The following is a 15,998-nucleotide window of genomic DNA, read 5'->3' on the forward strand; positions in this document are numbered from 1 at the left end:
GCCCTCATCCACCGAGAAAGGAGCCAGCACCTGAGATACCATCACGACGATAATCATGACTCAACTATCTTCCATAATCAAGAGAACTTCTCGCTGCTTCGAGGGAAAACGGCTACGTCTACGGGTGCTGGGCTGCGTCCTGTTCTCTGCACTCCTCTCATGGGAGATTGTGCATCTACTCAGGAAACCGCTCGCACTCCTTGTCCATCCAACAACCGACTTCGATACAATCCACATCAGCGACGCCAAGATACCCAAGATCATCCACCAGACCTACGCAAACCGCACCATTCCCGACCACTGGAAAACGGCCCAGCAGTCCTGCCTGGACCTGCATCCCGACTACGAATACAAGGTAGGCACGAGCACCGCTGACACACACACACACACACACCCACCTCCAAACCCGAAACACTGACAAAAACTCAGTTCTGGACCGACGAAAGCGCCAACGACTTCATCGCCGCCGAATACCCCTGGTTCAAGCCGACGTGGGACAGCTACCCGCACGCGATCCAGCGCGCCGATGCGATCCGCTACTTCGCGCTCGTGCACTACGGCGGCATCTACATCGACCTAGACGACGTGCGTTCCCTTCTTCCCCTCCCCATCCCCCCTCTTCACCACCCACCCTCCCACACACACAAAGACTGACACACGCAAAACAGGGCTGCAACCGCCGCCTCGACGCCCTCCTCCCCTACCCGGCATGGCTGCCGCTCACGGCGCCCATCGGCGTCAGCAACGACGTCATGGGCAGCATCCCGCACCACGCCTTCTTCGAGCGCGCCATCCGCGCGCTGCCCGCCTACAACCGCAACTGGGCGAGTCCGTACCTCACCGTCATGTACAGCACGGGCCCGCTCTTCCTGTCCGAGATGCGCGAGGAATACTTGCGGGAGGTGACAGACAACAGCAGTGCTGAGGAACTGCTGTTTACGTTGATGCCGGGCGACTACGACCGCGATGGCAAGAGCGTCTTTAGGAGTTATCGCGGGAGCTCGTGGCATCAGGGCGATGCGAGGGTTGTTTTTTGGGCGGCGGATCATGCGGCGCTGTTGGCGGTGGGGGGTGCGTTGGTGGCGGTTGCGGTGATGGGGGTGGTGTCGCTGAGGTGCTGTCGCGGTCGCCGTGGGAGTGAGGAAGGGTACTATTACCCGCTGGGAGACAGTGCGAGGGACTGTTACCCTCTGGGCGAGCGCGGCGAGGTGTAGCGTGAGTCGTGGAGGCGAGCGCGCGCGCAGCGTTTGCCCGGCGATGTGTGTGTCGGCGGCGTGGCAGTTCAGCCTTGCGCACGCACGTACTGCGCACGCACGTACTGGCGAGAATAAGTGGTCGCTCGTTTCTGTAATGGCGCTTGGATGGATGGTGCCCTTTCTTTTGTGGATTTTTCCTTTGTACACTTTCCCATGTCACTCAGATGGGGCAAGAGTTCCCGGCGGATACGATAACATTTAATGACCTATAAATAGACAAGGCATACTTTGAAAGATCAACTTATAGCAACTTCTGCAGAATTGTAGTCATGTTTTTCCCCTGAAAAGATCTCTCCGAACGAGCGTTGCATTTGACCGTAGTTGCTTGCAGCGGTTGGCGTTTCCAAGACATGCACCGGCTGAAACTGAAACCCGAAAGACCTACCCAGAGAACGCCAGACGATACTCTCACTCAAGTTGATACTGTGCTTTGATGGACGCCAACCAAGCCTTGATCTCCATCCTCTCACCTCCGACGATGACATGGTCTTTTCCACGTGCTCTGGCAGCCTCTTCGTCCCATGGTGGAATGTGAATAAATTCATGGTCGTGACTACAAATTCTCCATTTCAATTGCCTATTCTGGAGCTGTGTCAAACAATTCTTCTCAAATTGGACATCGGCGCATTCACGACAATAGTACATGTCATCGGCAAAGGTCCAAGCATGGCCACATGAGCCATCGCAGGTGTTGAAGAGAGGTCCGGACGATCCAAACGAACTCTTCGGCCCATCGGGAGCTTCTTCACCATCCTCAAGGGTCATCACAGCTCTCTCGGTTTCGTAAGGGGTTATCAACGACCAAGCCGCGAGAGCATTCTTCTCATCGATGAACGACAGGGCTTCGGCAAGCCCAAAGTAGCCTTGCCAGTCGTTGTTGGGGTCGTCGTCGCAGAGAAGATCCAAGGCATCGCGCAAGTGTACGCGAACACACTCGTTGAACGCTTCTGAGTTGCGGATACGCTCGTAGATTCGGCTGAATATCATACTTTCGTATAGGCCGAAGTCATCGGGATACCGCTTCCGTAGCTCTGTAAGCTTCTTCGTGCATTCGTCGGCCACTTCAGTGTCCCAATTCGATCGCTTGCATCGATGGAAATAGCCCGCTGCGAGCTTCTTGGCAGATTTGTACTTGAACTGCCTGGCGTCCCAGGAGTCTTCGTCCGTCACCTGGCAGAAGTTCTCTTCCCACAGCTTGATGGCACGAAGGATGTCTGCCCCCTGATCTCCTTGGTAGAAGAGAGCAATTCCATGGAAGTAGCGCAGCCGTGTAAGCGCGTCCAGGTCCTTGTGTGCGGCGCTCTCAGCGGCACCGTAACCCTGTTCCACCAGTCCCATCTTCTCGCTCTGCTGCGCTGCATAGGCGATGTCATGATGGAAGTCGTCCGAGTCTGCACATTGTACAAACAGCTCACCCACGAGATTCTGCTCAGTTCCAGTGGAGGGAACGCAGAAGCTCTGGAGGAATTTGACAACATCTTCGAGTTCCCCAACTTGAACCATGAGGTGGATTTTCCTTTTGATAGCATCCCAGTGCTTTGGGAAGTGATTGAGGAACTTTTCAAGAGCCTCAATTTCCTCCTCGGGCTTGGACAGGTGTTCGCAGCATTCTCCAAACAGCCTCAGGAGTTCCTGCCAAACTGAGTCAGGTCCCTCCTCAATAGTTGCCAGGTCTTTGAAGTTCGCAATGATCGGTGTAAGGGTCTGATAAGTACTCTCCCAATCATACTTTGACCGGTAAGCCCGGGCGATGCACCAGCTTGCTCTCCAATATGAAGGATCGCGCTCAAGAAGCTTCTTGCAGCTCTCCAGAGCTCTGTCGACGTGGTCGAATAAGAGGAGAGTATCAGCAACTCTAGTGGTGGAACACACGCTGGAATTCGACATGTTGAGCTGAGCCATGGCCCATTCCTCTGTCTTCAAGATCATCTCAATTGTAATCGTACCGCCTTCGGGATCGCTGTTGATGCGTTCAGTCATGGAGTTTCCGAGCGAAGATATCTGGTGCCAACAGTTAGTTCCAATTTCGGTGCTGACAAGGACTATTGCGTCTTGTTCCTTACCCTCGTGGTGTAACCATGGATCCAAAGAAATGTACTCGAAACATCCCAATGCACATCTTGTAACCATTGTTTAGCCATAAACCTCGAAGCATGGAAAAACATGGAGTCATGATGCTCATCGCAGTATTGAGCCTTTGCGATCCAGGCTCTGGATTCACCTTCCGGCACGCCCTCCATGGCTACGAAGTCTTGGAACCATCTGGATATCTGGATCAGCGGCTCATTGTTGTAAAGCCAGACGGAACGAACGTCTGAGGAGTTTCTTGGATCTAGCCACAGTCTTAGACAGTCATCATGGGTGAGAAAGTCGTGGAGCATCGTGCCGACGGCTTTTCGTGCATTGGGATCCGTATGACGGAGGCTTTCCGAGTCTACCATGCTCAAATGCCAAGGCAAGTTTTCGACTGCGTAAGCATGGAGTGCATCAGCCTCAGTTCTTTTGGGACCGCACAAAGCTTTCAGACAGCATAAAGTAATTCGAAAGTGTCCGTCGACTTGGTGATATGAAATAGCCGTCCTGCGCTGAGGTGAAGCCTTGCTCTCGAAGAAGTCGTCGAACTGGAACCTTTCGTACAAGGCCGTGCCGCAGACGGAAAGTAGAAGATTCTTAACTAAAAGAATCTCGGACGAGTGCAACTGATGCTCTGAGTTTGAAGTAACCATTGCAGACGTCTTGGTTGTATCCTCTCGAGTTTCCGATGAATCCTTCTCAGCTTCCCCGGTTGCTTCGGTGGATTCCTCGGTGAAATAATGCAAGGTCGAGAGCGACCATATATCATTGTCATCATCGTCAATTTCCAGCAACGGAGAAGGATACTTCTCTTTGATACGCCGCCTTAGCGGTATCACAGATGACTTTCCACGACTCAGTAAGAGAACAGCCTCGATCTGTTTGAGCGTTGGCCAGACTTCCGGAAGAACGATCCACGGCAGGATTTCATTCAAATCCTCAATGCTATCCTGGTCCAGCGTTTGGTCCAATTTTTCGATCAAGCTTCTCATGTTGGACTGCTGGTTGTTTTTTGCAGCATTGTTCAGAATGGCCCTGATACCTTCTTCGTATTCCTCTCGACTGATCCGGTTCAACAACCCATTCAGATGGTTGTAATCCCCGGGAAGATCAGTCAAGGTCTTTTCGATATCTTCCCGCAAGGTGCTGTTGGGAGCAAGGCTTTCGCTCGGATTCTTGTTGTATGCGCGATCCATCTTCTCGTTGACGAACCTTTGGATATCGCTCTGGTTGAATCCGACTACCTTTTTCCTGGCGAAGTTCGTCTTGCTCCGTTGCTCCAGTTCATCCAGCTTGTTTTCGGTACCAGTCATGAACAGTCTGACTTGGAGTTTGCCACCGGCCTGATTCTGGTTCAAATCGAAGACGCCTCGGATGACACTTTCCAGCTCGTCGTCCTGATCTGCCTGTTCAACTCCGTCTAGCACAACGAAGAAGATGATACGCGGCCCTTTATACGACATGACTACGTCTTGCCACAGCAGCCCTGTTTTCGAGAACAGACCCTGCTCTCGACACTTGCTCGCTGCGTGTTTCTGGAATACGCGATCTTTTTCGGTTAATTGCCACACGATGGCAGCAACTGCCTCGAACACTGTCGTCTTCTTGTCGCTCTTCGTTTTGTTGCTGACGAAGAAGTATCCGATGAAAGCGCGATATCCTTGCAAGACATTGTTGGGCACCGTGTTGACAGAAGATTGTAAGGCGCGAATGACTTGTGAGCACAAGTAGGTCTTTCCGCAGAGCTCCGGGGCTTCCAAGGCCATGACAGGGTTGTCCACACCATCTCGTCTTTCTGACCAATTCAAGAATTCTGTGCTTTCAAGAAGCCAGTCTCCCGTGAGTACCGCCACGTCTTTCTGGCATTCCTGCTGGGTAACCGACCACTGAGACTCTTGTTCGTTGATCCCCAGTGCATCTTTAATAATTTTCTGGTTCTTGGTTTGGGTCCTCTCATCTTCCTTTGACTTCTCGGTTTCTCTGATGAAGTCCATCACATCCTTCAACCCAGCTTCGCTGCTTTCGACCGAGCGTTTGATCAAGGCGACGTTCATCTTCAGCTCCTCGCTTGTCAGTCGTTCAATTCTGTCGAGCTGGTCATTGATCCCACCATCGGTGCGGAAGAACAAGATTCCCAGTGCAATTTTGGTCTTCTCCCATTTTCCGGCTTGGGCAATCTTCGTAGCATGACAGCATATCCAGATGAAGCTTTCAAGGAGCTGCAGAAGAGGACGCATGACGCCTGATGGAGTTACAGCCCCAGATGTTTTTGCCGTTGTGTAGATTTCGAATCGGTAGAGAAACGGAGTAATGTGCTCGAAAAGAACGGCGAGACTGGCAAAGTAGTCGTGATACTTTTGCGCGGTTTCGAGAAGATAACAGACCGCGCTGAAACAAAGCTCACTTGGCTCGAAGACCTATGATAAGAAGAGGCAATGTAAGAATCCAAGCACTATATTCGGAAGTATATGATGGAGAAGTATGGCGGTTTAGGGGGACAGAGGCATATATAAGTGTAGCTTACAGTAGATGCGCCTTTCGCTGCAAATCCGCCGAGTCGTTCAACGCAGCCGAGGACGTGCTTTGCTTGCGTTTTGGTTTTCTCCCATCGTGGATTGAGATCTTCCTTGAGATCCAGGGGCTTCTGAAGCTGAGCAACAACTTGCTCAGGTGTTAGCAGCTGCTGAGGGGTCTCAGTGTTCGGGCCGCATTGGATCGTTTCGGTGCCTTTCTTCTGCTGGTCTCTTCCTTTCTATGTGCCGTTAGTACATTTTCTTTTGACCATAAGCCGACTAACTTTGAACCCAATATGCTCTCTCCATCCACGATGTTCAGCTTGGTCTGCTTTTCGATCGGCCTCGACCATGTCTCTGTACGCTTGAGCCGCTTCCTCCCACCTTTCCACTATGTCCGGATCCATGGCTGATACCCTTTCCCGAAAGCAAGGTCGGCACGAAAAGAGTTGTTGAGAAAGCGATAGAGTAATTCCACTAGTGAGGAAATTGTCACTTGGATGGATAAGAAAGAGATCGATCGCGAAGGAAACCGGCCCACCAGGCTGGTTTAAATGCCAGCTGCACCAGTGCGCCTGACCATAATCTTGCCGATGTGGGGGGTATGCTTTGGTTCCAATAAAATGTCATTATTTTTTATTCTACTCGTATCGATGCAACTTTCAGCTGGGGTCGTTCTCCGCATTAGCATGCGCCACCAGTGAGAGCTGACAGCACGACGTCGATCGCCTTTTCTTCTCTTGTGCAGCGCCCTCTCACAGCTGAAAACTAGCGTAAAATTGCCTTTTTTTTCTATCCATTTAGAAAGCTGAGATGTTGGCCTATCGGGGCTCAACCAAGGCCAAGTATGATGATGCACGTAAGCCACCATGCGATGAAGTTCGTAAGGCAACATGGTTGCCTTCTTCGAGATGCAGCATATCCCTGACAAGAGCGCATTTGATTCATTGGAGGGGGGCTCGCTCGCGTGAAACATAAGCAAGGCTGATTTTCCTTACGCGGTAGGTGAGCCGAGCCAGAACCAGGCAGCGTCGTGCAGTATGTGGCTTGGATGATCATTCTGATTTGCATTGGAATCGCCTTGAGGGTTGATTTGCCGCTACCCCGCACGACTCTGGGCTCTGAGCTAGACTAGAGGCGTCGTGAGGCTGATGCGATGCATTTTCCCTCCCAGCTGAAAAAGATCCATGGCAAGGCTGGATTTCAAGTGCACCGGTATAGAGCTTATCTGTTGGTCCGAATTGAGCCCGCTTTTATGTACTATGCAGGCTTACGCTGATATCTCATTAAAACGCTATGATTTATCTGCTAACAAGAAAACAGAATAAACTACCCAGGTATAAAAATTTGCTTCGCGGTGGATGTAATTGGATGCTATAGGAGCTGTGATTGTATTCATTTTTTATTGTTACATACTTTGTCGGTTCTCAAATATACGCGCTGAAGTGGCTACCTCTTCAAGGGCTACATAACCACAAGTGCTTTTGCAGCACATTAACTGATGTCGTACTGCTCACCATCCGCGTCCCCTCTTTTACACAGCGCTGGCGCCAGAACGAGCTCGACTTGCTGCATAGTCAACGTTGTGTCCGGATCCTGAAATGCGCCGAGTCTCCCTTCCGTCAAGCCCTATCATTCATACTCCAACGTCACCACAATGTGCTGCTCAAGCTCCGTTCATACAACGTTCATTAAAACTAGCCACGAGACTACATCATTATCCTAAATTACTCCTCCCCATAATTCCTCCTCTACACACACATCTACCATTACGATCATCAATTAAGAACCGCCAAATCAACATCATCATTCCCACATTAAAACTTCCACACACCCACACCCCTCTACACCGCCTCAGCCTTCAACGCCAACGGGTTACAGCTATACGCCTCGCCGCCCGTCACCGTGAACTTCATATCCGCTGCCTCCAGGGCCGCCGCGCCGGCATCCGGATCGCGGACGAGGAACACCTTGTTCAGCTGGCCCTTGATGCCGCAGAAGAACGGCCAGAAGTACTCGCCGTCGGCGTCGATGGCCATCAGCATGCTCACGCCGCCCGTCGCGATCGGCGTCAGGTTGATCACCTTGGCGCCGTTGGGCAACGCGTCCCACGCCGCGAGGCGCAGGCGGGATGCGCCGGTTTTGCTCATCACGGTGGGGTAGTAGTGCAGGAGACGCGATTCGGAGTCGCCGAAGATGGTGGCGGAGGTGGCGTCGCCCGAGAAGGAGGAGCCCGTGGTCAGGTTGGAGAGGTCGGTCGTGTCGCCGATGACGCTGAGGAAGAGGTTGCCGTTGGTGCCGGCGTTGACGAGGAGAGTGTCCGTGGTGTCCTTGATGGTGAAGGCGGCGACGTTGATGTCGTCGTCGGTGGTGGTGGAGTTAGAGGTGGAGTTGGCGCTGGTGGTGCTGTTGGTGAGGGAGAGTTGGGGGAAGTCGGACGTAGAGTTGCTCGAGTCGGTCGTGTTAGTGAGCGTGAGCTGGGGGAACTCGGCCGTGGTGGAGTTGCTCGAGTCGGTCGCGTTGGTGACGGTCAGCTGGGCGAACTCAGTGTCGGTGGAGTTGCTGTTGCTGCTGCTGGTCGGGGTCATCTGGGGGAACTCGGAAGAGGGGGTGGTGGTGGTGGAATTGCTGTCAGAGGTGCTGTTGGCCACCGTGACGCCGCCGCTCGGGGTCATCTGGGGGAAGTCGGAATCGGTGGTCGAGGTGACGATCTCGCTCTCCGAGGACGAGCTCGAGCTGAGGAAGGGCGTCGAGATCGAGATGTCAGACGACGTCGTCATGGTCGAGTTGGAGTCGGTGCCGTTGCCGTAAGGAGCAGAGCCAATATCGAGCAGATCACGCTTGCGGGCATGGACGGCGGCGAAACCGCCCCATTGGTTCTCGCGGACGGCCATGGAGTAGAAGGCGCCCGTCTCGAGATCCTTGTACCAGATGACACCGGTCTTGACGATGCCCGGCCACGTGTCCCACTGGAAGTTGCCGTTGGTGAACTGGAACTGGCCGACGTAGCGGGCGGCGTAGTAGATGCCCGCCCACACGTTGAAGTTGGTGATGGGCTGTGCTCCGTACATGACGGCGACGATCTGCAGGTTGTAGACGCCCCACTGTTGGCCGTAACCGGGGACGACTTGCGAAGGCCAGTAGGCTGCGCCGGGGCTGATGGTGAAGGTGCCTTGGCCATCGACGCTGTTCCAGGTCCGCGTCTCGGCGCCGTACATGTAGAGCAGGAAGATGCTCTTCGGGTTGCCGCCCCATGGGTCGCCGGCCCAGCCCGAGATGGTGTTCGTGTTGATGACGAGCTTGTTGCCCTGGACAATGTTGTTCTGGGCGGCGGCGGTGATGTCGCGATCGGCATAGATCATGCTCAGGATGGTGAAGGGGCTGTTCATGACGGCAAGGTCGATCTCGTAGCCCCAAGCGGCGTCGGACTGGGTCGGGCCAACGAGGTTCTTGGCGTAGCAGTTCTCCGTCGTGCGGCCGGGGACGTAGACGGCGGCGACGCAGCCGGAGATGCTGCCGCACCAGCTGATGCAGTCGTCGAAGGTGGTCTGGATGGAACCCGCAATGTCGTTGTTCTGCGCCGTGATGTGGCACTTGATCGTGTAGGTGAGCATATTCGCGTCCGTGTACGTCGTTCCGTCGGCCGCAGGGCACTTGAGGCTGAGATCCTCGACGGTGGGCTCGGGAATAGGAGCATCGGTCGTAGTCGTCGCCGTATCATCACCACCATCACTGTCGTCGGAGTCGCGGCTGGCACCGATACATCCACTGGCAAGCGCAGGTGAGGCCCACTGCTTGAGAGTGAAGCCAGGACCGTCACTGACGTCGAGGCGGACCTCGTTGGTAAGCGAGATGTCCCAGTCGATGCCTTCGCATTCGTCGCTGCCAATCTGGTTCTTGTCGGTTCCGAAATCGACCTCGAACGAAGCCTCGGCGGTGATGGCGGGGATGTCAGTCAGGTTGATGCCCTTCTCGAACACACCGTTGAGAATGTTGATGCCGAAGTTGACAATGACGGGAAGACCAAGGGCGGCGGTGGCAGTAACCTCGCCGTGGGCCTCGAACTTCTTGGTGAGCTCGGGAGTCCAGCCAGACTGCGAGGATTGAGACTTGTCGACGAAATCCAGGGTGGCCTGGAAGTTGGGCCAGTTCAAGCTGGCACCGGTGAGCAGCTGACCCTCGGCCTCAACTGAGATGGTGGCCTGGGCAGCGAGAATCAAGCGGGGACCCAAGCTGACAATGCCGGGAATGGACCAACCGGGCAGGCCCTTGACGAACAGGTCCTTGCGGACGGTCTTCTCCCACTGGGTGAAGGCGTTGACTCCGAGGAAGACACCGGCGTACATGTTACCAGAGATGCCGATGCTACCCTTCTTCAAGCCAGAGAGGGGCGTAGCGCTGATGGAACCAGTGGCAACGATCTTGCCCCTGACACCGCAGTCGACGCACCAGAGCTCAATACCCGGCTCGGGATCAGCCTCGCCAATCAGCTCGGTCTGGATCTTCTCGAGCGCGGCGGCAGAAGCCTCCCACTTCTCACCACCCTCCTCGGGGGTGTAGGTGTAGAACTTGAAGCCGGTGGTACCCCAAGGAGACTCCTCGAGGACCGAGGCGGGCGGGCCGAGGTTGACGGGCAGCGTAAGGCTGTTGCTGTAGTTTCCGGTGGCGATGAAGACGGCGAGCTTGGCCACCTGGGTGGCAACCGCGATGCTGACGGCCACAACCGCCTGCACGACAACCTTGACGACCTCGACGGCCTTCTGGACGACGGCAACAACGACCTGGGCAACCGCCTGGACTACGACGGCGACGACCTTGACCACGGCAACGACGACCTTGGCCACGGCCTTGATGAGGGAGGTGAACCACCCACGCTTGGCCAGCGAGTTCTCGCTGTCGTCGGCAGGAACGCCCGCCGCAGCGAGGACGACCTGCTGGCCAGCGCCGTTGGCAGCGTAGTAGCCGAGCGCATCGTCAAGCGCCTTGTCGAAATCGGCACCGCAGTCGACGGCGGGGAGATCATCCAAGAATGGCGAGCTGGGGCTGCCGCAAGACGCGGTGCCGTCGTCAGAGGAAGTGCCGTTGTCATTGTCGGTGTCGTAGTCGATCTTGCCGAAGTCGATGTCCATGTTGGTGTAGATGTCGGCCAGCTCGACCGACTCGCCGGGCGCGCTGAAGGTCATGGCGCCCGTGTCGAAGGCGACGGAGCTGGCGAGCCAGAAGGCGTTTTGCGCGCCGTTGCCGCAGCTGGACTCGCTGCTGATGAGCAGGATCGGGGCTTGGCTGGGCCACTCTTCGGCGGCGTGCAGGAACGGCGTCTGCTCGGTGAAGGTGCCGGTGAGGACGCCGCCACCGCACGAGATGCCGGTGATGTAGATGGAGTGGTCGAGCACGATGGACGGGTACATGTATTCGATCGTCAGGCGGACAGTAACGGCGCCCGAGTCGTCGTCGGCCATGGCGTCGTCGTCGCCGTTGTACCACAGCTCGGTGGTCGGGTCGGGGGTGAGCACCTTGAGGCCGCCCATGTTGATGCCCGGAGGCGCGACGGGGCCGAGGGTGGCGAGAGGTGGGCTCTCGAGCGTCATCGGCTCGCCCATCATGGACTCGGTGGCGCCGGCTTCCAGAGGCTGGTCGGCGACGGTGGGGAAGGCGTAGAGGTCCTTGGCCGCCTTCTTGACGACGGCGCCCCACACGTACGAGACCGCAGCAGGGGCCGTAAGCTCGTTCTTCAGGTAGCAGGATGGTGCGACGTAGGAAAGGGCAACGCAGCCATCGTTCTTGTCACAGGCCTCGAGACACTCCTCGAAAGTAGGCGTGTCAACCTCCTTGAAGTCACCGCCGGCGTAGTCGATGGCGCAGAGGATCTCGTAGGTGCCGCCAGTCGACATGCCGGTGGTGGTGCCATTGCTGCCGGGGCAGGTGATGGCGGTCGCGGTGGCAGTTGCGGTCGCGGTAGTCGCTGCGGAAGTGATGGTGGCAGTGGAAGACGAGGAATCCGTGTCGGATTCGACCAGCTTGGCGGACCAGACGTAGTCGACGGCGACGCCAGTGTTGAGGACGTTCTTCTTGTAGCACGATCCGTAGACGTAGCTCACGTCGATACAGCCGTCGGTCGAAGCGCAGTCCTCGATACAAGCTTCGAACGAAGCGGTGCTTGAAGAGCCCATGTCGCCACCACTGAAAGTCATCGTTAGTCGGTTACACATTGCGATGGATGTGGTGGCTTACGCGTAATCAAGTCCGCACTCAACGAGGAAGGTCCCCTTGGCGGAAGTGTATTTGATGCCATTGCTGGCACCACCTTCGCAAGAAAGAGCAGCGGAGACAGGAGTGTCAGTGCTGGAACCAGTGGACTTCTTCTTTGCGGTCCAGACAGAGTCGACAGAAGAGGCAGAACCCAAGACGTTTTTCTTGTAGCAAGCGTTGGGCCAAACGAAGGAGACGTCAACGCAGCCACTGGTGGTGTCACAGTCCCGGATACACTCCTCGAAAGAGCCCACCCAAGAGGTGCCCATATCACCGCCTCTGCACAGCTGTCAGCATATATTTGACGTTGCGAGTAGGAAGTGCACTCACGCGTAATCGGTGCCGCAGACAATGTCCCATTGGGCGTTGGTGGCCTGGAAAACGTGGCCATCACTGACCTTGTCCCAACACGACAGCTCATCGCGCTTAGCCGGCGCGGAGGTGGCGGAAGGGAGAGGGGCAGGAATTGCAAGCGATTGTGCGGCCAAGAGGCCAAGAATGAGGGTGGGGTGGGAGAGAAGGGACGCCATGTTGGTACACAGCATGGTGAAGGGCGGGAGGCTGAAGCGGGCCGAGAGGCACCACAACGCAAAGAGAATGACTGCAGAGGACTACCCGGAAAGTGACCTGGATCTTTCTCAGACAGAGGATTCACGACTACACTTATACAAAAAGTCTTGCAGCCTGACTAGCATGCACAGCGGCGTCGCCGGAGCTACTCCGCATGCCTGCATCTGGAGGCGTGAAAGTTGCTCTGGGCCTTCAGCCTCGCTCGTTGCCAAGCAAAACAGGCCATGTGGGCGCAAGTCTAGAGGGGCTGGAAGTAGGTGTTGCTCAGTATCGTGAACGGCCAAAAGACCGGCACATTCCACAGGGGTATCTCGGCAGTGTTTTGGGGCTGGATTGCGGCTGAGTGGCGGTGTTGTGGCGGGCTAAAATCCCAAAGGAGCAGGCTAACGTAGGTACCCATCCCGCCGACAGCCTGGCGAACGAGGCTGATGCTGCGGGAGGCTGCATCCTGCGCTGCCATGGCGAAGTCGGGATTTCCGTGATGATTGAATGTTCAACCAACTGGTGTAGCATTGTCCAGCGTCGCTGATCAGCCGGCACCATTCGAGGTTGTGTGCAGCGGTGGCTTCACAAGTAGCGCCGGGGTTGATGCGGAAATTGCGAAAGCCAAAGAGGAAATAAGGAGAGCGCGCATGGACCCATTCTAAGCGTTCGAGAGTCCGCGATCCCCAGCTAGGCATCTAGACTTCCCCATGGAGACGCTGGCGTGACTTCTTATCCGCGAAAGCTGTGCTCGATCAAAGAGCACGAGCCGGGGGGTGAAACGAGCCAGCGGCAGTCGCCGGGTAGTCTTGAGGCGAGACTGCTTAGTTCAGGAACCGAAAGAAAAGCTTCTTGCTATGCTTATTCTTCTGATCGATAAGCTGCCTCTCTCGCTAAGGAAAAGTCACTACCGTTTGTCAACTCACCGACAACGATCACTTCAGAGGCGCAACGTCTTCGAATTGCACCTATTTAGTAGCATGGCTTTGAACACGCTCGCATTGTCCTCTCATCTTCTCTCCTCTCGAGTGACCTACAAGCTAGCAAGCTTCTTGATCCCATGCCTAGTAAGAGGGTCTTATGTCTCCGCCTTCCCACTGGTCAAGCGCCAGCCCGCTCTAGATTGTGGCAGCCGGCCTTGGAAAGAACCCGCTTTACCAGCGTATACTAAGACAAGTGCGGTTAGTATTCAGCCCTCTTCTACTTACGCCTCCGCTTGTGCTTACGCTTTGCTAAATAGGACTATGCGTTCCCGGCGCCGTCCGCCAGAATTCGAGTCCGGCAGATTGGCAAGCTTGGCATATGGCAAATCGATCTATCGGTAAGCCGCGTCAGCAACGAACCGCCTTATACACGGTTGCTTCCATCAACAATCATTTTCCCACAAAAGAGGAAGACTCAGAGCCTTCTAATACTCCAAAGGTATGTCTTAGTCGGAAATTCTGTCTGAGTGACATCAGACGCAACCATCCAGGAAAACTGACGAGATAATTGAACTGACACACGAACGAACGAACAACGCAAGCGACTCTGCCCGAACTTCACCGCATATGACTTGATATCGCGCGTAGTGTCTTCTGACCGAGAGGTCTTACGTTTTTGAGACTCGTTCCGGGCGGGACCCTGGAAGCACGGCTCCGAATACGGTACACTCGGCGCTCCCGAGTCCCTGCACACGGTAGCGCGATGTATGTTTCCGCCGGAGAGCTAACCGATCCACTTCGGAGATGGAGATCGGATATGGAGGGGAAGTCTATCCGATGGTAGTAACCAGCACGGATCACTGGAGCTTGCGCATGGTCACCTGCGGTGTGACCTCAGTCTCTGGGTCGCTTCAGCGGAGCAGTAAAAGTACGCGTGAGGTTCTTTTTCCAGAATCGAATCGATGATGATGGACCTAAGCTTCATGAGCCACAGTGATCCTTTGGTCATGAGCATGATGTCAACTTACACAAGGGAGCTCTTGCCTGATCCAGGGCTGCCGTGCAACCACAAAACCGACGAATCGAGCGAGTTGTTCCAGTCCTCAAACTCTCGTCTTTGAAGAAGCCATGCGCCTGAGTCTTCTAGGCGGCCAGCACGAGTGGTCTCGTGGCTCTCTCGAAATTGGATGCTAGAAAGTGCTTGGAGGATCTTTTTACGTCCTTCGCGGTTGTGTCGATCGTCCTGGAAAATGTCACGTTTCTCCTTATCTACTGATATCAGCGTCATGGCTGCGGGAACTATGCTTTCTGTTGAGCCGAACCTGCTTTGAGATGATCCAGTGAATGCATGATCTCCGCATGTTGCCCTGCTCGAGTGTTAAAGCAATCCTATAAATACAAGGCCGAGACTTCTGCGAAGTCCTACGTTTTTGCTCATCGAAGATTTCGCACAGTGCTATCAACGTCAGTATTAGCTACGACAACAAATCTTAGGTACGATTGCATTCGTCTGTCTGAATTCGGAGAAGCTTTTGTATTTCGCTCTCGTAGGATTGAATTGCGCTGAAGTTGTCATCCGATAGCGATTTTTTGACGCTCTGTGACAATCGCTCTGTGGCAGATTTAGTCATTTTGCGAAGTAATTGTATGCCATTTGGAGGATAATACCCCGCGAACTTCGACCGTAGAAACAGGTTGCACTGCCAAGCCATCGAAGAACTCCAGCGTAGAGCCTTATCAAAGCTTTTCTGAGCTCTCCAGTGTCTAGTGGAGTGGCCAGAGCGCGTGCGGTAACACTGGAGGTCCCGAGGTGGATCTCTTCCACTTTTCTGTAACAGGTGATCACTCGAGATATTTGTTCGACCCTCTCCAACATCGCAACAGAGTACTCGTGTTTGGAAGTGACAATCTTAGCATATAATTAGATATTTTTCTCACTAGGAGTTGGGAGGGGAAAGGCGTACTTGGAGGATCAGCCTGACGTCTGCCCACGGAAGGGCTGCATGCACGGGATCGTAAGACGCGACCACGTTTCCGACAGACGCAAATCGCTGCACCCAAAGCGCGATGCTGCCATATATGTTGCGAAGCTTGTGATTCTGGACTTTGGTGGCCCGGGACTCGTAGTCGTTCTTCTTGCTTTCAACCAGGCGGAGGATCTCCTCGAGTTGCTCTCCCCTCTCTGAAGCGGGAAAATTAGCGAGAGCATCCTTTTCGCTCCGATCCAGCGTATCTTTTGCCTGATTCCAGAGATTCTCCTCTGTTGGGGTCGATACCCCGGGGGGCGGTGGCATGGTGTGCAGTGATCGAAGAAACTGGGGATGGTGCCGATTTGGAGAGGGCCTGGTCTTTAATCTGCGGGCGCAGCCATGATCAGCCTCGTTGCTGCATGGCAACGTGTCTCCCGGCTATCAGAACAGCTCAGCCTCGTA

At 54.9% G+C, this 15,998-nt stretch overlaps 4 protein-coding genes across 4 annotated transcripts; 1 reads left to right on the plus strand and 3 right to left on the minus strand.

Annotated features, from left to right (window-relative positions):
* Nucleotides 1-55: 55 nt before the first annotated feature.
* On the plus strand, nt 56-1,214 carry CSH1_2 (CSG1/SUR1-like protein; the record flags this gene model as incomplete). The annotated part of the gene is made up of 3 exons (XM_066775883.1): nt 56-355; nt 430-585; nt 669-1,214. The coding sequence occupies 3 exons, from the start codon at nt 56-58 to the stop codon at nt 1,212-1,214; spliced, it is 1,002 nt and encodes a 333-aa protein (XP_066633764.1).
* A 450-nt stretch (nt 1,215-1,664) lies between these two features.
* SLS55_004426 (uncharacterized protein) lies at nt 1,665-6,249 on the minus strand (the record flags this gene model as incomplete). The annotated part of the gene is made up of 4 exons (XM_066775884.1): nt 1,665-3,257; nt 3,320-5,746; nt 5,854-6,081; nt 6,127-6,249. 4 exons carry the CDS (start codon nt 6,247-6,249, stop codon nt 1,665-1,667), a joined length of 4,371 nt encoding a protein of 1,456 aa, XP_066633765.1.
* Nucleotides 6,250-7,686: 1,437 nt separating this feature from the next.
* On the minus strand, nt 7,687-12,636 carry SLS55_004427 (uncharacterized protein; the record flags this gene model as incomplete). The annotated part of the gene is made up of 3 exons (XM_066775885.1): nt 7,687-12,022; nt 12,074-12,370; nt 12,422-12,636. 3 exons carry the CDS (start codon nt 12,634-12,636, stop codon nt 7,687-7,689), a joined length of 4,848 nt encoding a protein of 1,615 aa, XP_066633766.1.
* Nucleotides 12,637-14,590: 1,954 nt separating this feature from the next.
* On the minus strand, nt 14,591-15,860 carry SLS55_004428 (uncharacterized protein; the record flags this gene model as incomplete). The annotated part of the gene is made up of 2 exons (XM_066775886.1): nt 14,591-14,809; nt 15,531-15,860. 2 exons carry the CDS (start codon nt 15,858-15,860, stop codon nt 14,591-14,593), a joined length of 549 nt encoding a protein of 182 aa, XP_066633767.1.
* Between the last annotated feature and the right edge of the window lie 138 nt (nt 15,861-15,998).

The sequence above is a fragment of the Diplodia seriata genome (assembly GCF_021436955.1).
Source record: "Diplodia seriata strain FDS-637 chromosome Unknown scaffold_4, whole genome shotgun sequence".
NCBI lineage: Eukaryota > Fungi > Ascomycota > Dothideomycetes > Botryosphaeriales > Botryosphaeriaceae > Diplodia > Diplodia seriata.